The sequence below is a fragment of the Mauremys mutica genome, chromosome 10 (assembly GCF_020497125.1).
Source record: "Mauremys mutica isolate MM-2020 ecotype Southern chromosome 10, ASM2049712v1, whole genome shotgun sequence".
NCBI lineage: Eukaryota > Metazoa > Chordata > Testudines > Geoemydidae > Mauremys > Mauremys mutica.
The window spans coordinates 27,093,738-27,119,453 of record NC_059081.1 but is presented as its reverse complement, the minus strand read 5'-3'; the positions used below and the strand labels follow the sequence as shown (position 1 = coordinate 27,119,453).

The window sequence follows — 25,716 nt, the reverse complement described above, 5'->3', positions numbered from 1 at the left end:
ACTCCTGACCCCTCAACCCCCCCGCTCTTTGTCCCCTAACTGCCCCCTGGGACCCCACTCCATAGCCAACCCCCGCTGCTCCCTGTCCCCTGACTTCCCTGACCCCTAGCCACACCCCTGCCCCCTGCCAGGCCTCCCAGGACTCCCATGCCTATCCAACCCACTCTGTCCCCCGTTCCCTGACTGACCCTCCAAACCTCTGCCCCATCCAACCGCCCCCTGCTCCCTGTCCCCTGACTGCCCCTACCAGGCCTCCTGCCTCTTATTCAACACCCCCGCTCCCCACCCCCTTACCATGCCAGAGCCAGCCACGTCACCACGCTGCCCGGCAGGAACTTGCAGCCCCACCGCCCAGAGAGCTGGCAGCACGGCGAGCTGAGGCTGAGGGGGAGGGATGACACAGGGGATGGGCTGGGGGCTAGCCTCCCCGCCCGGGAGCTCACGGTCAGGGCAGGATGGTCCTGCAGGCTGGATGTGGCCCGTGGGCTGTAGTTTGCCCACCTCCGGCTTAGTTGCTTAGAAATTATGCTCTTTCTCTGATATTCACTTCGTTTCCAAGAGCAGCCCTTCTGAAAAGGGCTAACCAAGAAGACAGTCCAAATATACTTTTATTTAATTTCTATAGGTGAAATATAAAGAAGACTATGAAAAGAGCAAAGCTACTGCAGATTATAATGTACTTCCTGCTACAGAGAATCCATTGCTGAAACAGCTAAAAGTTTCAGGAAAGCAGCTGAGTGATGTAAGTAGCATAAAAGTTCAGTTTGAATATTTCAGCCATATGATATAAACCAAGCCCATCAGTTCTTTACAGTAGGGGTTCATGGGGCAGAGAATGTCTTTTTGTTGTCTGTTAGCACAGTGCTTAGCACAGTGGGGTCCTGGTCCATGACTAGGTCTCCTAGGACATATGGTAATACAAATAAATAATAACAATAAATAATAATAATTAATAATCTTCACTGAAGCCTCTTAGTATTTGCAGGTTGCCGCATGAACCTTTGTTTACTGTGAGATACACCCACCCAGTCCAACTATACTAACCCCTTAAGAGTTAAAGACGGAGGTTTTGGCAAGTTGAGGGAGTAGTCGACTGTTCTCTAACGTCTCCGTGTTATTGTCAGCTGTTACAGCAGTATTTGTGACGGTGTTGTAGATCAGAGAGTCATATCCATTCTCCAACAGCTGGACGGAACTTTCATTGGGTGTCTGATGAAGCTAAAAGAAATAGATTTCTCACATACTCACATACATAGTTCCCTTCAGTGATGTAATGACAGCCGGGTGCTCCCCAGGCAAGGCAAGACTCCCCAGACACACTCTTGCCTCTTCCCCGAAGGAGCCTGCCCTAGTTACGGCCCTGCCAAGGGCTCAAAACTTATGAGTCAGCCCCCCCCTAAAATCATAAGACAGGCTTAAAAATCAAGAGATATGTTAAAAAATAAATATACACCTCTACCTCGATATAACGCTGTCCTCAGGAGCCAAAAAATCTTACCGCATTATAGGTGAAACCGCATTATATTGAACTTGAATTGATCCACCGGAGCGTCAGTTCCATCCCCCCCCCCCCCCCAGGAGTGCTGCTTTTCCATGTTATATCCGAATTCGTGTTATATTGGGTGGCGTTATATCAGGGTAGAGGTGTATTTTGGGTGCTTTTTTATTTGCTTTCTGGTTTTTGAGACTTTAGGGAACTCTTAAGTCATGTTTTCAAGCTTTTCTCTCCAACCATGAGGAGCTGAAGTTTACTTAAAAAAAAAAAAGGCAGCAGATATTCTCACCTAATCACATGCCTGGGGCTTTATGAAAAGCACCAATTGCTGTGGCACTTGTGATAAAATTGTACGAGATTTGGTAATACTATAGTCTGCCCCTGTCTCCTAATTGTTGAAAGGGATTCTAGGTAGATTCTATCTAGACATGTTCTAGTTTAACATGTTTCATAAAAATTATTCTTCAGAAGCAGAACTGCTGCATAAATTGACTTGTGCTTAACGACCTGAAAAGTAAATCTGAAAATAAAATAGCCTTAACTATAGGTTGTTCCCTGCTCTTCCCACTGTTGCTTTATATCCTCAGAATTTTCACCAGAGACAGGGATGTACCAAAACCCAGGATCTGAACACCATGATCTTTGGAAAAGTTTGGCTCTGGAATTAGATCTGAACTTTGCATCTGCCCCCTATATATAATGGACTGACATCCTAGAACCTATCACATGGACATTTCAGCAAAACATAGATACAGATCCAAACTTTGCAGCTCAATCCCATCTCTGCTTTTTACATTAGCAGGTTATTGCTTTGTCAAGCTGATGGCTTGCTTTTGTTTCTTAGTGTCATTTCAAAATGTTATCAGTAAAGGCTTTAGTCAGAGTATCATTTCTGCTGGTGGAAATGAATGAATTTCCACTAAATCTTCTGTATTACCTGATTTTATTTTATTTTGCAGAAATTATACAAGGAAGCCTATGAAAAGTCAAAAGCAACAAGCATTAATTATTGTGACACTCCAAAGTTTCAAATTGATAATGTTCTGAAAAGCTTCAGTGATGTAAGTATTGTTGTAATTGTTCCTGTATTTCAGACATGACTTTTGCAGTTATATATATTTATAAATATGTGATTTTTTCCCCCACAGGTTAAATATAAAGATGCATATCAAAAGAATATTTTGGGACATTATGTAGGCAGCTATGAGAACCCATATCATACACACTACATGAATGTTGCAGCCATGAAGAGTGATGTAAGTATGACAGTGTTTATGTTGATTTCACCATACTCTCATTGCAAGGCAAGATCACTCTGCTTACTATCTAATGTCATTTTTATTCCCTAGAAAAATTACAAAGCAGATTATGAGGAGGACAAGACAAAATGCTACTTCCCTCAAACGATAACTCAAGAGTATGAAGTTATAAAGAAATTAGACCAGTGCAAAGATGTAAGTATGTGGCAATAATTGTTGAAAGGAAACCAGTTAGTTGCAGAAGGGACTCACCCAAAGTCCATGAAAGTCAATTGAGAGATTAATATTGACTTCCCTGTGTTTTGGATTATTTGAACATGTGATTTTTAAAGGCCACATTCATATGTATTGTTTTCAGGAGTTTCTTGTGACACCTAGTGGTCAGGATGTGCTTAGCCTATTTATTTTTTTCGGAGAGGTGTAACCACAGAAGGCTGCTGCTCTGCTCTATGTAGCGTTTTTCACATCAAATGTTCTAAACACAACTTTGCCCCCTGTTTTCTAATTTTTATAGAATAAATCATCATGAGACCCACTGGATCAGACTATAAGTGCCATGTACACCTGGTACGTGGTAGATTGCAGGGCTGCTTTTTGCAGGTCAGGTTTCTGTTCCAGATATGGACAAGTTACAGAGCTTCCTTTCCAGAGAGATACATAAAATGTGTTCACAATAAGATCCTTTAATGCAAACCCAAGCTCTGGCTGTTACCGGCTCTGGTAACTTATGTTACTCATGGTGCCACATAGTGGCTAATTATTATCATACAGTTTTATATTCCATTACAATATGTATCATTATTGGGGGTACAGTTAGTATTTGGTATTGCAATATTACAGTATCTTATTTGATAGCAAATTTTATTTATATGTGTGTATTTGAAACATATTTTTTATTATTCCTCCAGAATACTTACAAAAAGCATCCTGATCAAACCAAATTTACACAAGTGACCGATTCTCCAGTACAAGTTCAAGCACTGATCAATACCAAGCAGCTGAGTGAAGTAAGTAGTCTGACAAATTAAGCAAAACATAACAAATCACACTTTTACGCTGATTTATGTAAAATATTTCTATGACTCTTCTGTGACCTCCTCTTGTGACAGCTATGCTGTAATAGATCCAGTGCAGGTCAATGAGGTTACAGTACTAAAATATAGATAATGGCCTGAGTCTCAAATTTAGATCAAGACTCAGATTTCAAATCCTCTTCAAAGTTGTGTTGCCTGATCTGGAGTTTTGGATCTAGCACATATTTACCCTGTATTCTGTCACCTCTGTATTTGTCTTACAGCTATAAGCAACTGATTGTTGTCAACCAGAATGTACTAAAGATTATTTACAGTTCTACCTAGGTGTCTGGTTGGCTTCAAATGTTGTTTAATAATAAATTCTGCTAAGTGGATTAAGAGGGGAGGCAGAGGGGCAAAAATGCAAATCTCAAAGTATCTACAGTAATTTCTTTGATACTTAGTGGATATCAAAATGGAAGGGTCAGCTCCAGTTATAGTCAGAAATAACATCAGGCCAATATAATGAGACAAAATACTTTATTGGTGAACTGTTTTAGGACCAATTCTACCCTCATTTACCTCCCACTGAAGTCCATGGGATTTACGTTTGTGAAAGTAAGTATCAGGCCAGAAGGGCATAATTTGGCCCTTCTGGCCTGATACTGCAAAGCACTGAGCACTTCTTGAAAGATATCGAGTGCCCACAGTTAATATTGTCTTCCATGGAAGCTGAGGGTACTCAGCACTTTGAGGTCTCTTATTCCAGAATAGTTAAACACAGTCTCCCCCCTGCCCCTTCATACTGAGTCTGTTACTGATATTGACATTATGTGAACCTATAAGAAAGCACACATTCATAAAACTCACTTGGAACAGTGGACCAATTAATCTGGTCCAATTGTCCTTTAACAAAACCTAACTGATGGCCAAATGAGGGCTGCCTCTGCATAGAAGCTCCAGTGCATAGAAACGGTGGTTAAAAATCTTTTGACAGACTAGTCAGCTACTTCTTGTGGTATTGAAAGGATCTGGGAAAATAACTTGAACTTCCAGCTAGAACCTTCACAATGGATGTCTGTATGGATGAATACGGTACCAGGCACTTGCTCATCAGTTTTAGCTCAGACATCACTCTTCATCATGTGCCAGCTGTATGGCCCTCAGACAGAATAAACCAAGGTGGATTAACAAAATTGCTTGTTGGTCATGTCAAAAAGACACTGGTACTCTTTAACATGTGTTCTGTAGAGAGGCAGTGTGTTCTAGTGGATAGAGTGATGGACGGGACTCAGGAGATCTGGATTATATTCCTGGCTCTGCCCCTGGTCTGCTGGGTGACCTTGGACAAGTCACTTTCCCCTCTCTGTGCCTCAGTTTCCCCATCTGTATAATGGGAATAATCATCCTAACTCTTTTGTAAAGTGCTTTGAGATGTGTAGATGAAAAGTACTGTATTAGAGATTGGTGGTGTTATATGTTGAATGTGTTTCTATTATATTTTGTCATAATTACTTCAAGAAAAAACAATGAAATTCTTCTGTGTCCAGGAAAAAAAGGACAGTTCATGTGGGATTGGTCCCATATTATTTATTCGTTTTTAACAATGATCACAAACAATTGATTTATACTGCTAGGTCCTAATGGAAAGCCCACTGAAGTCAATGGAAAAGGCCCATAATTCTGCTGTGTTTATTTTTGCAGCAGAGAATTGTGGACACATAAAATAATGACATAAATGTAACAGAATACTCATAAGATGACATATTAACCATATTAGACTTATTAACTTTTTGCTTTAAAAATTTGAGTGAATTTAGTGCTTGTAAGAGCAAAGAACTGGTTAGATCCAGACACTTCAAGGTCAAGCATTGTGCAAGCTTCTCTCTCTCTATATATTTCTGCCAACGCATCCCAATCCTGAAATGTAACACCTGTGCTATTCTAGTCCTGGATCTTGACTGAACTAACACTCCCAACTGAGTGGATTTAGTGCACAGACAGGAACCAGAATGAGATCATCAGTCTCATTTTCACTTGTGATTTAATTAAGATGGGAATCTATTTCTTCACAGGGGAAAGGCTAGTGCATTGACACACTGCGTTTTCTACTTTCTTGCCTTTCTACTTGATATGCAAAAATAAACATCTGTTTCAAAAATGTTACTTAACTAGAACTGAGCTGAATTACTGATAACAAATGTAACTGTTTCAGACCTGGATAAGGATTCTTATTCTTAAAGTAAAAAATTCTGGCCTAGCTGTTTAACTTGCATTAGGGAGTGCACTGAAGACAGAGAATAGAGTGTCAGCTGGTGTAAACTGGCGTAGTTCCACTGAAATCAGTGGGACTGTGCTGATTTACAGCAGCTGAGGTTTTGGCTTATAGAGTGAAGATATATCTCAAATTCAGATAAGCAAAAAACAGAAAACAGAATATTGTAAAACTGAAATTTGATCTGAAACAAAAATGTACCCTCTTGCTTACCTCTTGTATTAACCAATCACTGTGACCTATCTATTGTCCTATGGGCTGTATCTTTCTTATATGAATATTTCTGATTGTTTTTAGTTGAATTATAAAGCTAAACATGAAAATGAGAAATTCAAATGCCACCTGCCACCAGATGCTCCATTATTCCTCCAGGCCAGAGTCAATGCATATAATCTGAGTGATGTAAGTATTAATGTAACACCTTCCTGTAGATGACATGAAATATTCATAACAAAACACTTATACTTGCACCTGGAGTAAGAACTCTAAATAATACTGATGACAAGAATAAATATTAGGAGATGTGAAAAAACTCCAGATAACTAAAAAATGATATGTGTTCCATAGCACCTAGTAGAACCACTCATGGATCAGGTCCCCACTGAGCTGTACAAAATCAGAACAAAAAGGTGGTTGTTGCCCCAAGGAGCTTACAATCTAAATATAAGACAAGAGGCAACAGATAGATACAGACAGAGGGAGGAACAAGGGTGAACAATGAGATAGTATTGGTCAGCATGATGAGCAGTGGTCACAGCTCACCAGCAGCCTAACCATTGTCAGTATAAAATGAATGGCCTTAAAGTGGAAATCAGTTATCTTTACGCCCACTTCAACAATGGTGCAAAATAGTCTTTGTGTAAAAGAGAATTAAGCTTGAAAAGTTTGATATGATAAACTGGGTTTAAATTAATGTTCTAAACAATCAACATGCTAATTAGAAGCCCAAAATATTGACAGTAATTGTTATTTTATCCTCTAATTGATGGATTAGTATTAGATGTCATATCTTACTTCATTTATTTTCACGTCTGCAGAACTGTTACAAGTATGACTGGGAGAGGTCTAAAGCTAAGAAATTTGAAATCAAAGTTGATGCAATTCCACTTCTTGCAGCTAAAGCTAATAGTAAAATTGCAAGCGATGTAAGTATGAAATATGAATGTAGCCACAGTAGTTTAGCTGTAAATGTGAAGTGTGGTTTCACATATATGTTCTCACTGTGCAGGTGGCATATAAGAAAGACTATGAACTAAGTAAAGGGAAAATGATTGGAGCCCTGAGCATTCATGATGATCCCAAGATGTTACATTCTGCAAAGGTGGCTAAACAGCAGAGTGATGTAAGTGTCTTTCTTTTATCGTTGTTGTTTATTCATTTATATACTGTGTGCTAGGTCTTTTATAGACATCAGAGACAAAAGCTCGGCTCTGAGGCACTTACTGGCTAATTAGAAAATGTAAAGGTAGGTGGGGGAATGGCTCTTCTCCAACCCTCCCCATGCAGCAGCTGTTTGTGTCTCATGCAGAACCCTTATCCTGCATGCAGAGCTGTGATACCGCCTACACTCTGGCACAGCTGATGGTGTCTGGTCCCTCCCCACCATATAGCATCTCTGAGAGTCCTCAGTGTGCAGTCCCAGTTAACTATGGGTGAAATTCTATCCAGAATGTGGCTTGTTTGTGTAACAGATTAATAAGGTGTATCCCTCTCTACTGGGTAATATGAAGGATAACAGGCTATCAGCTAATTTCATTAGCTGCCAGCTAATGAAATTGTTCTCTTAGCTCAAGTGCTAAAGGTCTGTACTCTGGTGTTGGACACTCTTGGCTTAAATCTGTCTGACAGCTAATGGTGGAGGCCATCACATTTGCTGATATCTCATAACAGTAGTTTCAAAATATAGATTAATGACAGCAAATTATTTACCATTTCGTATCTGAGGAACTTCTTTAAAAATAATATTCTGTGCCTTACAATTCTATCTGTTTCTAATACATCTCATGGAGTTAGCAGATATTGTACTTATTTAAAACATTCGATGTTGCTGGGAGGTAGCTTTCTTCTGAAAAGAATATCTGTTTTTAAAAAACTGTTTTCTGTGTTAATCCAAAACATATGTATTGAATTCCTTTCTACAGCATGAATACAAGAAGGGCTATGAATTGTCAAAGAGCAGATATACAGCACCTCTGGACATGATTCCAATCACTCAGGCTAAGATATCTCAGGCTATCGCGAGCGGCATAGACTACAAGCATCTCATACATAATTACTCTTATCCTCCTGACAGTATTAATGTGGAACTTGCAAAGAAGGCCTATTCTATGCAGAGTGATGTAAGTGGTCATGCTTTGATATGTGTGGTATTATGGACCAGTTCTATGAAGGTTCTGCTGATGCAAACAGGTTACTTACAATTCACTGTAAGTGAAGTGTGAGTGCAAAGCATGCTGGTAGTTAGCATAAGTGCTGAAAATACAAAGCCTTCTAGAAATATATGATATTGACTAACAGTATGTGCTATTACTGACCAGTTCTGTCAGTGTAACTAACGTGGAGATGCTTGAGGCTACAAATACTGTATGTCAAAAGGATTGTCTAAGATATGCACTGAAAAATGATATGCAAGAATGTTTCACTAAGCACCAGACAGAAATTAGGAGTGACCTCTAAGGCAGACTATACAGCTGCTAACTTTCTCAAAAAAACAATCAAAAGTCTTCTTCATCTGAAATGTTTATGATTTGGTTGCCATGGTTCAGAGCAAGCTTCACCTCTGACCCCTTCCTTCATCTCTCTGAGTTGGCCCCCTCTAGGTCTTAGGCCTAAAGCCTTCACCTGCATTGTGGAGGAATTCCACAATTCTCCCACTCTTAGACTAGGTCTCCAGACCCCACTGTACTATAAACCTGAGGGTGAGGGTGAAGGCCATGCCCCCTCTGTGCCCTCAGGCCTGCCAAGGGACCCTTACTGGAAATGGGAGGAATCCTGACCCACTCCTCTTTTAGTGCCAGATGTAGAAAAGATGAGATGAGGGGAGCCATAAGCCATGTGAGACATAGAAGCAAAACCCCTCATCATGCAGTTTTGCCACAAGGGAAAAATCCCTTCCAGACCCTGGAACTGGTGATCAACCCTGCTGCTGGCATCCCCAGAAATCCAGCATACTAGTTTAAGGGTGCGAAGGGAAACAGGAAGCCCACAATGGCTACTTTACCCAGACAGGAAACTATATCAATCCCTGTCCCCCTCTCCACCACCACCAAAAAGGAGCCAATCACTAACCCTGCACCATGTGTACCATCCATTGGCCCAAGCCCAGATGCACCATGTGACACCCCCCTCCCACTCTCTCTCTGGAGCAGGGGGAGAGAAAAGAAGCAGCAGCCTCAACATACTGAAGGCAAAGTGGGGGCTGGAGGTGAGGAAAGGAGAGGTGCTCATGTAACACTGCCTCAGCTGCTCTCAGTTGAGATCTCTCCCGCTACCCCAAAATGTGTCTCCACTGCTAGCGGCCCCACCAAAGTAGCGAGATGAGCTGTTAGTTAATAAGCATTATTATGGCTCTTATTACCATAGCAACTGAGTACCTGAACTGTATAAAAAAAGATAACTCTTTGTTTAAGGTATAGATATTCCCAACCTTAATTATACCTTTGCAAAGGTCTTCTTTTGTGAATAGAATACAGTGCCAGGTGAATGCATTCAAGTTAACAGGAGCTTCATGAATGCATTCAAGGGAGCACAGATATCTAAACTTTTATCACGAAGGAAGCAGCCTATCATGCTGATGGTGTAATAAAGATAGAGAGGCCTCTCTATATTTTGTAAGGACATTCCCCTCTTTCCCCTTTGCCTCTTAGGCAATTCCAGTTTTGTTGATATAAAAATTAACATTTCAAGCTTCCTTACAGCTATGACTGTTTGAAACATGGGTAATTCAGACCAATGGAAGCATTCTCTTTTCATTGAACTCCTCATTTGTCTTTGTTCCAGAATGAATATAAATCTGACTACAATAGCTGGATGAAAGGTTGTGGCTGGGTGCCATTTGGGTCCATGGAAGCGGAGAAGGCTAAGAGAGCTACAGACATTCTCAATGAGGTAAAGAAATATAATGTAATTAAATTAATTACTATTCCAATTGAGTGCACACCAGGGCAATATTAAGGCAACAAGGCACTACTCTTCACATTGTATATCATGCTGTTCATGTACATGTGAAATACCCTCTCAACCAATCCATGACTTTAATGGGAATTCCTTGCAAGATCAGTCCAATGGGTAAAGAGTATTTGATACGAATACTGATATTCATATTAAAAACGCATGTTCTTTCATGTATTGGTTTCCTCCTACATAATATTTAAGTGTTCTTATTACTGAGCAGTGTTTGGGACTATAAAGAGCCAAGAATTCCTGGAGGTCGAACATCGTTCCTGCTAGTTCTGAGTATTACTGACACAAAGAGTGCCGGGCCCACTTTCCACAATTGTTTTGAACCGACAAGAAAGAAAAAAATAGGCAAGACAAGAAGATTTCCTTCTGATCTTCCTGAGGTTGAAAAGGCATCTCAGCAAAATTTGTTCAGTTTTTAGATCACAACCATCAGCAGCAGAGAATCAGAGAGCTGCCATTATTTCATATTTCACATATGATAGGCTGGAGTTAGACAGGATGAGTCGTAGTGAACAAGAATAAACATAATGATTGGTGGATATCCTGCCACCAATGTGCATTGAAATTCATCTGGATTTCTACTAACACTGTAGGATATGGTCTGATGTCTTCTTTTAGGAGTAAATTAGGCACACCACCCATCCAATGGCAAGTGCTTATATAATTTTCTGAGGCCTGCAATGAAACTTTACCTAATGGCAAATGTAATGGTTTGGTCCAGGTTTGCAATTTATGCATATAGATGTTTTCTCTCCAGTTGTCTTTTTCACCTACACTTCTCTGTTTGTGATTACTTTTTGACTTCAGTGGGATGATGGATAAATGACTAAGCTGAAAATAATGATCATAGTATGATCACTATCATTATAGATTGCAGTATGATGCATAGGAAATAGAAGATACTGACCAAATTCTATTTTTTCTCATACCTGTGTAACCCAGTGAATGCTATGAGGTTATAAACGAGTAAAGAAAGCAGAATAGGGTCAAGAGCTTCCATTAGTGCCAATGGAAGATAGGCACCAAGGTCAACATTTTTAAATGTGTGCACTTACGTTGCATGTGCAAAATATGCACATGAGAGCATGAACTGGTAACAAAAGTGTGCAAAATCATATCTCTCCATATGCTTTTCCATTTTGAAAGTACAGTGGCATGTTCATACACACAAATGTTGCAAATGCAACACAGTAATTGTTTGTTTATGAAAATACCTAATGTCACTACGATTAAAATTTTCTTTGTATATAAGGACACGTCTGATGTAAAATTACATTCACTTTTACAAAGAGGTGCAATGGAAATAGATTAAAAGGTACTTTTAGCCATGAAGAAAATGTAACATTGACTTTTTATTTTCTAAACAGAAAAAATATCGCCAGCATCCGGACACTATTAAGTATACCCAGATTGAAGATGAGCCTGTTGTAGTACAGGCTAAAATCAACCAGGCCCAGAGGAGTGATGTAAGTGCTGATATTTCTAGTGGACTTATATACGTTAACAAATTGAATTCTGAAGTCAAATGCGCCAGTTCACCTCTTCTCAAAGTGCTATCAGACAAATCCTGCCCCTCCCTTCATTGGTGTGGATATCTCCACATGCAGTTCAGTCAATGTGGTTCCACTGCACAAGAGGCAAATTCAGCCTGGGTTCAGGCAGGTGAAACTTAATTCAAGTAATCTGAGTTTCCTCTGTGATACCTATACACAAGACCCCCTCCCCTTACTGAGTGCCTTTTATCTTAAGGGCACTCATGAAATTATTCTCAAATGTACTGAGTACAATTCATTGTTACCAGAAAATCACCTCTGTTGGGGAACCAGATTTTGTCAGTCACTCAAATGGTTGCTTACCACAGGTTTGAGTATGTGTGTGTACATGTAGGTATTATACTCTCTGAGTGAAATTATGGCCCTGTTGAAGTTAATGGGCGTTTTGCCATTCACTTCAATGGGCCTAGGATTTCACCTTTTAAATAACAGTATTGTACACATAAAAGTATTACTATTATGTAAGATGATGAATTCAAGCTATATGACAGCATGTTTTAAGCATTTATAATTTATAAGCATTTGACTGACAAATTTATTTTTTACTTTCTATTGCAGATATTATATAAAGCCAAAGGTGCGGCTATAATTCACAATTATCACCTACCTCCAGACATGCCCCAGTTTATCCAGGCTAAAGTTAATGCCTACAATATTAGTGATGTAAGTTTACGTTGGAGTAAGAGCGCTTGATTTAACATAAAGTAATGGAGGCTTAGATTTTATTTCAAAAGTGATATTTTCTTCCAGAACTACTACAAAATGGACATGGAAGATTTAAAATCGAAAGGATATGACCTAAGAAATGATGCTATTTCTATCCGAGTTGCCAAGGCTGCTAGACAGGCTGCCAGCGATGTATGTACATCCCATATCATCCCATTTCATTTAACTATTAGTTACATGTAGTGATGATTTATTTTAAAATTGGTTGCATTTCTATTGCATCTGAGGGATTGTTTATTGAGGCGGGATTTTATTGAATTCTTTGCTGGGTTATTTTTCTGAACACTTTAATAGAGTCTGATTTTAAATTATTGTTTTGTTACTTAACTAATGTATTTTAATGAGACATAAGTGTCAAGAAAAATCTGACACTCATTTATAACACGCATTGAATAAATAAAACATCACCAACTCCACTGTTATGAAGAGAGGCAATGAGCTCTCCTGTTCTAGTCACAGTCCTATGTCCAGTGAATGCTGGAGTTATTATCATGACTCTGTTGGTAACTGGAGCCTGGTCTTAAAGTCACGGGAAGACTCCCAATGACTTCAGTGGGCTTTGGAACAGATTCTTGGTGTGTAACCTTGGGGAAGTCACTTAATATACCTCCAACTTCCCTCCTCCTCCATGTGCAGTATTGGGATAATAATACCTACCTCAGAGTGTGGGTGGAGGGGAAGTTGTGAGTATTAATTAGTTTACATTTTCATTGCTGTACAGATATTAAGAGATATAAGTATTAAGTTTTATTACGATTATTTTAGTGATAAACAATTATATTTGTTGCAATTTAATAGCTATAATTTCCGTAGAATTGCTTCCTTATAAATGGGGGTTCTTTTTTTTTTTTTTGGCTTTTTGTACCCTGCAAAAAAGGGGGCTATTAAGGTATAACAATGCATGTTTCTTACAAATTGCTTCCTTATAAATGGGGGTTTAAATTGCTCACTAAAGAAAGTGTATTTTATGTCTGATTGTGCTTTGACAGGTCCACTATAAAAAAGACTATGAACTTGCCAAGGGTAAACTTGTTGGCTTCCAGAGCCTCCAGGATGACCCCAAACTGGTTCACTATATGAATATAGCCAAGATGCAGTCCGAGCGGGAATACAAGAAAGATTATGAGAAAACAAAAACCAAATACAACATCCCATTAGATATGGTCAATGTTGTGGCTGCCAAGCAGGCTCAGGACATTGCCAGCAATGTTAATTACAAGCAGCTGATCCACAATTACACTTACTTACCTGATGCAATGAACTTGGAACTCTCCAAAAACATGATGCAGATACAGAGTAATGTAAGTAACATGCTTCTTTGTACAGAATGTACCCAGAGGGATCAGGCAAAGGCAAACATAACTATCTAATCTGTGTGGTCACTTCTTTTTGTAGCATGCCTACAAAGAAGACTATGATAGCTGGATGAAAGGCATTGGCTGGATCCCCATTGGTTCATTGGATGTAGAGAAAGCTAGAAAAGCAGGAGAAGCCCTGAATGAGAATAAATATCGTCAGCACCCAGACACCATCAAATTTACCAGTGTAGTGGACTCCCCGGTTATGGTCCAAGCTAAGCAGAATACACTTCAACTCAATGATGTGAGTAAGCCTGGGAGAAAGGGACCATAACAAAATAAGGAAGTGTCTACAGAAATATCTATATCTACATACCGGTTTAAGTGAAATAAACAATCACACTATTTCCCTGTAAGTGGTTATTACATCTGTGGAAAGATATTTCCATACCAAAGGGAAAAACAGTGGGGAGGGGGCGTTCTGCAGTTTTTATAGTTGTGATATTAATATAGTCTGATATGAGCATATACACACAAAACCCCAACGAACATGTATAATGGGTTTTGTACTGAGTATCTCTGCTGACTTCAGTGGACTTATGCCTATTTCCAATGATTCATAGATTTTAAGGCCAGAAATGATTGTTATGATCATCTAGTCTGTTCTACTGCACAACAGAGGCCATAAAACCTCACCCAGCATTTTACACTGTGGTTACTGGGAGCTGTATTGGCTAGATCTTCAGCTAGTGTAAATCACTATAGCTCAAAGGGTGAAATCCCATCCCTGTTGAAGTCAATGGTAAAATTTCCATTGACTTCAATAGGGCCAGCATTTTATCCAAAAGAGCTATGCTATTCTGATTTGTATCAGCTGAGGATCTGGCCCATATTTTAAATTGGAATACTGAAATGAATGAAAAATATTTTTACAACTGTATGTGCAACTACAGATATCACAAAAAGTTTACACCCTCAGACTTATTGACTCTGAGGGCTAGTCTACACTTACCGTCCAGGTCGACGCGGTGAGTTCGACTTCTCGGAGTTCGAACTATCACGTCTGATTTAGACGCGATAGTTCGAACTCCGGAAGCGCCGCGGTCGACTCCGGTACTCCACCACTGCAAAAGGCGGTGGTGGAGTCGACCTTGGAGCCGCGGACTTCGATCCCGCGGCGTGTGGACGGGTAAGTAGTTCGAACTAGGGTACTTCGAGTTCAGCTACGCTATTCACGTAGCTGAACTTGCGTACCCTAGTTCGACCCCCGCCCTTAGTGTAGACCTGCCCTCAGAGAGTCCAGTCCAGATTTGTAAAGGTATTTAGGCATTGCTGCACTTAGCATTGCAATGCCACAGTCTCATTTTCAAAAGGGATTTATGCACTAGGAGCTTAAATCCCATTGACTGTCGATGGGATTTTGTTTCCTAAGTGCCTAAACCCTTTTTGAAAATGAGACTTAGGCTCCTAAACCAGTTAGGCATTGCAATGCTGGAGTGAAGCAATAGCTAAATACCTTTAAAAACCGGGGCCTCCCTCTAGGATGACACAATTAAATTTGTAAAATAAAGCACTTTTAGCTTCACTGGATAAAGGGTGACCATACAAAACAGATTCAGGTTTTAGTTCACGCTCCCAGATCATAATGGCCATTTTGCACTTATGAAACTGAAAAGGACAGGAGAATCTCCTGATCTTCCTTTCATTAATCCATACGCTTTGCCATCTTCACAAAAATCTTCCAGTCCTGGAAAAGGTTTAATAGTAAAACACTATGGTGAGGTGCCATTTTACAAAGTCTTTTTTTAGAATATACTTACAGTATATTTACTGCCATTTTAAGGACAGTATTAGCATAAATACTTAAATCCAACCAGAACTGTCAAATGTAATGGACACACTACATTTTCCTGCCTTGTGGTTTTCCCATCTTCACTAATTCATAAAATTCAATAACTCACAATATGTCTTTTAGTCATTGCAAGGTAGCCAGGTTCTGTTCTCTGGTTCTCTGTATTACAATTCCTTATCATTGTCTTGTGCTGTCTCTCTTTCACAGATGGGTATGTTTCTATGTGCATTTGTGTCATACTAATGTTTAATTTTTCTATATGTGCTTTTCCTCTGGTGGAACAACTTATGGCATGATTTTTATATCATATAGGCTAGTACATAGCCTGTAAAATCAGAGCCTGTGCATGAAAGTGCAGTCACTGATTTTATGAGGTAGGTGGCAATATATGTCTGTGAGACCAAACTTGAGCCCTCAGTTAATACACAGTGATCTGGAGCTCATTATGCTTGGAAAGAAATGATTAACTATGTCATGTGTTTTGCAGAGGTTATACAAATCTTCAGGAGAGGAAGTCAAACATAAATACACCATGACACCAGATGTCCCACAGTTTATCCAGGCCAGATACAATGCAGCTAACATCAGTGATGTAAGTGGTTTCTTGAAGTATATGACTAAGTCACATGCTGTTAATTAAATAGGTAGTGATGAGTAGTGTAAGTAAGTAGTGGTAAGTAGCGTATGTCCAAATAATGATACCATGTAAGCAATTCACCTGGCTTTTGGTTGATATGCAGATGCAGTTCTACATAATCAAATTATAACAAACTAGTTGCTGTCATTGTTATTTTATAATTTGAATTTGCAAACCAATATAGCTTATTTAATGTGGATGTATTCTAATAAATGGTGAATGAGGTACATGGTACCACTACATCATCCAGATCCTGCAATACTTACAGTAGCTCAGAAGTAACTATTTGAATTGTGTGCAGTTCACATGGTGCTATTAACCCTCCTGAATAATATTTGAATTTTCTTTTTTTAGGCATATTATAAACAAGATTACCATGATTTGATAGCCAAGGGGAACAATGTGTTAGGTGATGCTATTCCATTTACTCTAGCTAAGGCCTCAAGAAACATTGCTAGTGACGTAAGTATCAATTTCAGGTAAATTTTGTGTCATTTCTCAACAAAAATCTTACATTATAGGCCAGATTGTGAACCACTTACTCCCATTAGCGAGCAGTTACTCACACAAGAAGTCTCTTTGGAGTCACAAGTGTGAGTAACAGATTCTCAGTCTGGCTCAAAATGTTTGTTTAAGTAATAAATTCTCTAATAGACTATTTAGGCCAGATCCTCAGCTGGAGTAACTGGACATAGGTCTGCTGAAGTCAGTGGAGCTATGTCCACTTACGCTAGCTGAGGATCTGGCCTTTAAAATGTAAATCTTGTTGAAAATGCTTATAGAAATTATTCTACTTCAATTTTCTTAACATAATTACTAATGTGGTCGCCTTAGGGGGAGGGATAGCTCAGTGGTTTGAGCATTGCCCTGCTAAACCCGGGGTTGTGAGTTCAATCCTTGAAGGGGCCACTTAGGGATCTGGGGCAAAAATCAGTACTTGGTCTTGCTAGTGAAGGCAGGAGGCTGGACTCAATGACCTTTCAAGGTCCCTTCCACTTCTAGGAAATGGGTATACCTCCAATTATAGAATATAGGCAGGTTACCCTTTATTTGCTCTGGTTTGAGTTAGTTAAGTGTGATTTTTATTAACTTTGTAAGTTGGCTCTGATCCTGCACCTTTATGTGACACTTTTGCCTTACCCTCTCTCAGAAGTTGCTAGCCTGCTCTGGCAGAGATGCTATATATCCAGCCTCATTGTTTGGTCATAGTTTCCCCCACAGTTTTGTGTCATTCTGTTTCCACCTTCTCTGCGTGGGCAATGAGAGACTGACTTCCAACAGGATCCTCTTTCCCTTCAGCTATGGTGGTTTGCCAGGATTACTCTATGGAAAGGATTTGAGAAGGTTCCCGATAAAACAGATTGTTCTAGTAGCAAAATGGGAAGAAGATTATTTTATTTTGATCTCATTGCTTTATATAAACAGAAACTGCTGTAGTGTCTCTTTTAATTCATTTGTCATAGATGGCTATATGACAAAGCTATTAAACAGCATACTCTGGCTATGGTAAATTGCCAGATAATCTATTGCATGCACATGACAGTGGCATGATACACTTCATCCTGGGACATATTTTGCCATATAGTGGAGGAAGAACCTACCTACAGCTCAGCAGGCTTTATTGTGCTAATTGCACAAACTGGAGGCTGATCCAATGATTTTAAATCACTAGAGGGGAGCTGGCCAGTTGTGTTCAGTTTATTTGCCATAGCTAAACCATTGATTGACCAGCTGATGGGAAATTGTTCTAATACAACTTATGGGCCTTGTTAACCCAGGACTTCCTTTATAAGTTTCTCTTCAGTGCTCTTTCACTGGTGCAGTAGTGGAAGTGCTAGTGTTGGCAGAGCTCCTGCCTTCACCATAGTGTTGTGTGAAATCTGTTCTGTACGGGGTAGGCGCTTGTGCCCTATTTACACTAGTGCTCACACCACTACTACCCCCATTGCTACACTGGTAGTAGGGCAATATTGGGAGATTTCCAAGAAAGTCTAGTATACATACAGACACTGGGGATTCCATTTGGGATGGCTGACCCATCTGAACTACCTGCACCTCCTCCAGTACCTTCCCCAAAGAGCATTACAAGAAAGGACACCTTTCTATTGTCTAAATATTAAATCTAGATATCAATATACATATCCAATAGATATGCAAAGTACATTTACCCTCCTCTCCCTCTCCCTCCAGTATAAATACAAAGAAGCTTATGAAAAGGCAAAAGGAAAACATGTTGGTTTCAGAAGTGTGCGTGATGATCCCAAACTTGTTCATTATATGAATGTGGCAAAGTTGCAGTCTGAGCGGGAGTACAAGAAGGACTATGAGAAGACCAAGACCAACTATCATACACCTGCTGATATGATCAGTATCCAGGCTGCTAAACAGTCTCAAGACATAGCCTCCAATACCCACTACAAACATCTGATCCACCATTACACGTATCTGCCAGATGCCATGAATGTTGAACTTACAAAGAACATGATGCAAATTCAAAGTAATGTAAGTGTTTCAACTTTCCCAATTTCATAGTTGCTTAAAAACAATACAATGCATCCCAAGAAAAGTAGAATAAAAGCTTTATTATTATTATTATCTGCAAGGTCCCATTGCTGTGTTAGGACTCAGCATATCCCTGTAAAAAAATTTAAGCAGACTTTATTATCTATTTGGGGGAAACTATACAATTTTACTTTTTGGCAGATGATAGTTTGGAGGTGTTACATTCCTGGCTAGATTCCAACTCAATGGGATTTTTGGAATGTGCATACTAGTAGAGATTGTACTTTTGGAATACTGAATTCATAGGACTTTTTAAAATGCCTTTTATCACACTTGAGCACAAAACTGATTCTTTGTTTTGCAATGCACCCCATTTTTGTTTGGTTAACTGAGGAGATATTTTGAAAGCCCTTTGATCTTGTCCTCATCTCAGACTGAGACCACATAATAACGAGGTGGCTCCTTATCAGCAAAAGTGGGCAAAACTATAACTATTATTATTATTAGAAAGTCAACCCAGTACAGGGAACCAACCTAGGACACTACATTCCACTTAGACCCTTCATGGGTTGTGCAGGAATGGAGTTTCAGTTGACTGAGTGGACAGTGCACTCCGCACTGCAGAACTGGTTTCTGAACCAGCCTCTGTAAGGCCAGCATGGAAGATCAGTTTGAGAGTAGGTTGGGGGCAGGTCAAGGGAGGAGCCATGGATTGAGTGGTCCCAACCTCCTAGCACTTCACCTGCAAAGATACCCTGGGTTTTATGCAGGTGGAATAAATTTCACCCACAGTGCTATAAATTTCACATCTTATACAACAGGTGAAATATGGTAAACAAAAATCAAGTCATTGCCCTAAAGAGTTTATTATTGTAAAAGAAAGTCCAGTCTAGTCCTATACAATGCAGAACAAACAAAGAATGCTCAAGGTCACTATGTTGTAGCAGGAATATTTTAAGAATAGGTGGGACCGTAGAAGGGGAAGAGAGAAGGAACTTGGTAAATATTAATTGAGAGAATCTAACAAATGTATGAAACAAGGCACGTAGGGCACCCAGGACAAAATCCCAGGAAATTATAGAGAAGTATAAAAAGGGTAAAGGAAAGCATTCTGTTTCTCCAATAAGAAACTATAAATATTTTCTGTCAAATGCAGACCACACTGCCTAGGTCACGTGCTTATCACTTGAATAGAAGGAATGCTATTCAATGGGAAATTCTTTGCAATCTTTGACCAATTTAGGATTTGTCTTTTTTCAGAACTTGTATAAACAAGATTATAACAGCTGGTTCAAAGGTATTGGATGGAGTCCTCTGGGTTCTCTGGATGTTGAAAAGGTTAAAAAAGCTGGAGAGGCATTAAATGAAAAGAAATATCGCCAGAACCCAGACACCTTCAGGTTCACAAGTCTACCAGACTCAATGCCAATGGTTTTGGCTCAGCACAATACCAAGCAACTGAGTGAGGTAAACAGTTTCCCACACACTACTATGGACAGGACAGAATTTGTCAGTTGTATATGTTCCTGATTCATTGTCTTATACCATTGTTGTGATATTCATGTATTGAAATATAAAGACTCAAATTTAATCTAATAGACCTTTTGCGTTTTAAGGGCTATACATGTAGTAAAATTGAAGTTAAACATTGCTACTTGTATATGATTATGTTGATGCGACCTGCCTTATATCTTGTAAAAGAGATATTGTGTATTATTTTCCTTCTTAGATAAATTATAAGCAGGAGGGTGAGAAACTGAAACACAAATACACTTTGGACCCTGACGTTCCTCAATTTATTCAAGCCAAGGTCAATGCATTAAACATGAGCGATGTGAGTATTTGACAATAAATTATTCAATTATTATAGTGTATTAGTATTCTATTTATGGGGTTTGCGGTATATTTGTGGTGTAAAATTTCAATACTGAAAATGTGTAACGCCCCAGTTCAGCAAAGCTCTTGCCTGCATGCATGTACTTAAAGCTAAATGTGTGCTTTAAGTGCCTTGTTGAATACAGGTGGATGTAATATATGCTTTAGTGCTTTGCTGCACTGAGGCCAAAATGACTAGTTAGAATTAATAAGAAACTCAGAATATCATTTAATGTCCAGATTCAGTTCAGTGTAGAGACTGAAATTCTTTCTTTACTTCACTTAGGGGAGGGACAATAGTTCAATCTCTATGACTAGTCAATCCTTAGCTTTGGTATCTATCTGTGTTTCTAGCCTATCACTGTATGGTTCTCTGCTGAGACTGCCAGCAAGGGAATGATGGAGCCCTTTCAAAGCAATTATAATAATGAATTTGGTGATGAGGACATTTGTCCTCTAGGAACTGGCCAGAGATCACCAACTCCTTTTATATAGTCCACTAGATAACATTGTCATTTTGAACCACTGCCAATCTGGTGTCAGCGTCACACCAACAACTGAGCGATAATCTGTTACCAATCCCTGAACTAACTACTCTGCTTCCTTCAGTTTACTTAAGATCATAGGACCTAATCCTGAAGCCTTTACTTAGGTAAATTTCCCATTGACTCAGTGAAGTCCAAAGGGCTTTTGAGCAAGGGCCTTCCCTAGACTTATTTTTTGGTTCGGTGGCTGAACCCAAAAATCTGGGGGGGGGAGGGAAAATGTGTGTGTTTCAAGCCAACCCCCAAAAGAACTTTCAGGATGAATGAAATGTTTCAAATGTCATTTTGAATTGACATTTCATTTTGAAAATGTCACTTTGAAATGAAATGTTGAAATGGTGTTTTTTTAAATGTTAGAAAGATATATTTCAACATTTGCAAAAAATAATCAGTTTTTTTCAGTGGAAACTATTCACAAAATTTGACCTTAATTTGTGAATAGTTTTGATGCCCCCCAAATTCATGTTGGGGCAAATTTACTACTTGAAGAAAAAAAAATTACGTAGTTCTAGACCTCATTTACTACCGTTGTTAAGGCCATTTCCCCTAAAAATTGCCAAAAATGCTAACTGAGAAAATGAGATGGTGTAACTTCACTGCTTTGAAGTGACTACCTGAAAACACTGTATTATCCTTGTAGTAAACTTGAGCAGACCTAAAATGAATGTTACTCAATGTAATATTTGTAATACAGAAACATGGGTTTACAGTAGTCTGTTAAGATTATTAACTACTCATAATAAGAAAATTTGTTGGTTCTTTTTTTCTTTTCTTTAAGGCTTATTACAAAGCAGACTGGAAAAAAACAATTGCCAAAGGGTATGATCTGAAACCAGATGCCATCTCTGTAATTGCTGCTAAAGCTTCCCAAAAAATTGCCAGTGATGTAAGTATAATTTGGATAGAAATTGGAGGATCTACTTTATTGTAACTTTCTGCAGCATATAATACTATAATCTGAGCACTGACTATTTTGCGATGTTATGCAATTATCAACTGATATGGATTTCCATCTGGACTTCAGAAACAAGCTGCATACAGTCATATCTTGACTATCTGAACCCTGGTTACCTGGAAGTCTTGTTTATATAGTATGCCCGCCCTAAGGTCTGAATGAAGTTCTGGTCCTGCCAAGTTCTTTCAAGTTCCTCTTGTGCAGCTTATTTGTGCAGAGTTCTGACGTGCTATAGTCAGGGGCGGCTCCAGGCCCCAGCACCCAAGCGTGTGCTTGGGGCGGTATGCTGCGGGGGGGCGCTCTGCTGGTCGCCGGTCCCGCAGCTCCGGTGGACCTCCTGCAGGCGTGCCTGTGGAGGGTCCTCTGGTCCCGCGGCTTCAGTGGTGGTGAAATATCTAGAGCCGCCCCTGGATATAGTTCTAGTCCTCTGGCACGCCTTAACTCCTCAGGAATTGTTGTTTTAATTTAGATGGCGTATATGGGCCCAGAGAGTCAACAAACATGACCTTGAACTGTCCAACATTAAACACTTTTAAACAAGTCTTAGTGGACAGAGACCTCAGCTTGCTTAGTATCATGGCAAGCACAACATTAAAAATCCTTTTATTAAAGATACAGAAAGAATGAAGAACAGTTACAGCATTTGAAATGTAAAGTACTAAGTAAGGCTTTCGTTTTAACCATATTCCTTGTTCCCTTTTGGCTGTAGATAGCTTTTAGAAGGAAACCCCCCCTTGTTTGACAATGATAATAAAGACAACAATAACTGTCCTTTTTGGGGAAAAGAGAAAAGTTTAGTTAAGATGGACTGGAGCAGTTGTTGTTGTTGTTGTTAAAGTCCGATCCCATTTTCTAGAAAACAAAACACGACAAACACTCAAAAAAGGGATAAGAAGAGAATGGCAAAGATAGAAAATACAAATATCAGAGGGGTAGCCGTGTTAGTCTGGTTCTGTAGAAGCAGCAAAGAATCCTGTGGCACCTTATAGACTAACAGACGTTTTGCAGCATGAGCTTTGGTGGGTGAATACCCACTTCTTCGGCCGAAGAAGTGGGTATTCACCCACGAAAGCTCATGCTGCAAAATGTGTTAGTCTATAAGGTGCCACAGGATTCTTTGCTGCTTCTATAGAAAATACAGCTTCTGTCTCTGACTTTCACTTTTAATCTCACTGCTGAAAAACACAGGCACAACATGTGGTCTTAACGGCCATTCTGAGTCCTGGCAAACTTGTGTCAGCATCGGGCTGTTTAGGGTATTGTGTTTAGCTCCCTCTTTCTGGTCACAGGGTTCCAGAAGTATTGCAGAATATGCAGTCTTGGCTGGCTAAGCCAGATTTTTGTTAGACAGAAGGCAAAAGGAGAGGGATGAGAATGAGAAGCGGTAAAGGGTATGTTTATACAGTGAGCGGCAGCAGACAGCAGCGAGTCTCAGAGCCCAGGTTGACAAATTTGGGCTCATGGGACTTGTTAGGGGCTTTCCCTTTGCCTCTCCCCTGGTTTTTGTCAGACAGACAGAAAGCAGACGACCAAAAGTCCGAAGTGTAGGCAATGCAGTGTTTATTGGGGTTAATCAAGCAAGCATATCCATAGCTTTGCATGCCAGTAGAACCTTTTCCCCACGCCCCTGGTCCCACCCCTTACAATTTATGGTTTTGTTCCATTCTGGAGCATCGTGAGTCTGGGGGCTTCAGAACTCTCTTTTTTTGTACTCCATGAGAGGGGTAAGGCCAGGTTTTTCTTTGGCTTTTAGTGTTTCTTATGCCTCCTTCCCCCCCTGTCCCCCTTGCCCCTCTCAACGAGTTGCTTGAAGTTGAAGCAGGCCTGTCCTTCAAGTGTGCGCTCATATATTAAACTCCCAGTCTACCCAGCAACAGGTTAGCTCCGTTTCTTATCTCTCTTCACCCCATCTGCTTGTGGGCAGATGCAATACAGAGTGTCTTTGCTCTTTGTTCACACCTATTAGTAAGAATGTAAAAGTATCAAAAATCAAACCCAAAATTCTATCCCAGGGTAACAAACAGGCTTATATACTAATAGGGCTCAAGCTACAGCACTAAAAATAGCTGAGCAGATGCTGTGGCTCAGGCTGGAGCTTGGGCTTTGAAGCTTACCCTCCTCCAAAGGCTTCAGAACCCAGCTCCTGCCTGAGTCGTGATGTCTACACAGCTATTTTCAGTGCTATAGCGTGAGCCCTGTGAGAGCAAGTCTGTCAACCCAGGCTCTGAGACTTGCTGCTGCAGGCTGTATGGAAGATCCTAAAGTGGGGAAGAAAATGAGCACATGGGAGGATGTGTGCCTATGTGTGACACAATCTCATGTCCCAGGTAATGGCTGGGATTCAGCCAGAGCTGGTAGAGATGCCAGTGTGTTCTGGGTCCCTTCTCTGGCCTGCTCTGGTCAGGACATCTCTTAGGATTAGAAGGAAGGCTTGGGGTCCCAGGAGACAGTGCGGATGACACCCATGATGGTGAAGCTTGCTCCAGCAGCTGTTGGCAGAACGCTATTTCTTCTGCTAACTTTTCCCCAAACACTTTTCTTTTTAAGAACCTCAAGATCGAGTGTTGGGTGGAGTAGTCCATCCTCTCATTATTTTGTCCACCAACAAACCTAATTTCTGACACCAATTTTCACTCACTTTTTACTCTCGAGCTCACAATTAGGGTAAATTTGGAGGTCCACTTATTACAACAGGATGTAACCGCAGTTTCAACTGGTATCGGGGAAGCCCAGCAACTTTTAAATCAGTGATGCCAGCTGAGCAGGCTTTGAAGTCTGCAGAGACGGGAACCCTGATTGAAATTCACTCCTGTCCAGCATGAACACAAGACCTATGAACCACTCAAGTCCCGCTTAAATCCTACTCCCCCAAATACCTGAATCCTTACCTAGATGTTTTGGAGCGTTTGGTGGTTTGGGTGGTACTGTAAGAAAAAAAACTGCAATGGGGCTGTGAGAGGGAGTGGAGTAGAGCTATAAGATATGACAGACAAAAGGTGTAGAGACAGTGAGGGGGAAGAGATTATAGACTGTATATCAGAGCTGTGTGAATACTGGATTTTTCCATTTGCTGGCAATTCTGAAAAATGGAAAAAATATGACTTCAGGTTGAACCGAAAACAAAATTTTTTCAAAACTTTCAGCAAACAAAGAAGTAAAAAAAGTTCTGATTTAACTGTTTGAATTTTTAAAAATAAAATTGAAGGAAATTTTGAAGTGAAACATCGATATGTTTCATTCTGATATTTTTCTGAATTTTTTTGAGGGGGGAGGTTTGACACAAACAGTTTTTGCAAATTCATGTAGGTTTTGCCAATGTTTTAGTGTCACTGAATCTGCTTTAGGTTTGGCGGAAAATTTTCTCCCAGCTCTGCTGTCTATATCTATGTCATAGGTACAGCTTGGAAAGGTTGAGCACTGAAAGTCATCAACTCTCTTCTCCAAACCTAATTAATCAGTTAATGTCTGAAAAATGATTGCAAGATATATGTTATGAGCTGTAATTATAACAGTATTGAATTTCAAAGTGTTAAACCAATCATAAACACG

General features: G+C 39.8%; 1 protein-coding gene across 1 annotated transcript in view; it reads left to right on the top strand.

Annotated features, from left to right (window-relative positions):
• The window catches only part of NEB (nebulin), a 195,472-nt gene that overhangs the window by 14,052 nt on the left and 155,704 nt on the right, over window positions 1-25,716 (top strand). Inside the window, exons 11-31 of the mRNA XM_045032832.1 lie at window positions 626-742; window positions 2,455-2,556; window positions 2,644-2,751; window positions 2,845-2,949; window positions 3,663-3,761; window positions 6,340-6,444; window positions 7,080-7,187; window positions 7,271-7,384; window positions 8,184-8,381; window positions 10,042-10,149; window positions 11,592-11,690; window positions 12,336-12,440; window positions 12,528-12,635; window positions 13,493-13,804; window positions 13,899-14,105; window positions 16,141-16,245; window positions 16,645-16,752; window positions 18,481-18,792; window positions 20,053-20,259; window positions 20,522-20,626; window positions 21,991-22,098. Coding sequence (XP_044888767.1) covers window positions 626-742; window positions 2,455-2,556; window positions 2,644-2,751; window positions 2,845-2,949; window positions 3,663-3,761; window positions 6,340-6,444; window positions 7,080-7,187; window positions 7,271-7,384; window positions 8,184-8,381; window positions 10,042-10,149; window positions 11,592-11,690; window positions 12,336-12,440; window positions 12,528-12,635; window positions 13,493-13,804; window positions 13,899-14,105; window positions 16,141-16,245; window positions 16,645-16,752; window positions 18,481-18,792; window positions 20,053-20,259; window positions 20,522-20,626; window positions 21,991-22,098 — 2,940 coding nt within the window. The remainder of the gene's footprint in view (window positions 1-625; window positions 743-2,454; window positions 2,557-2,643; window positions 2,752-2,844; window positions 2,950-3,662; window positions 3,762-6,339; window positions 6,445-7,079; window positions 7,188-7,270; window positions 7,385-8,183; window positions 8,382-10,041; window positions 10,150-11,591; window positions 11,691-12,335; window positions 12,441-12,527; window positions 12,636-13,492; window positions 13,805-13,898; window positions 14,106-16,140; window positions 16,246-16,644; window positions 16,753-18,480; window positions 18,793-20,052; window positions 20,260-20,521; window positions 20,627-21,990; window positions 22,099-25,716) is intronic.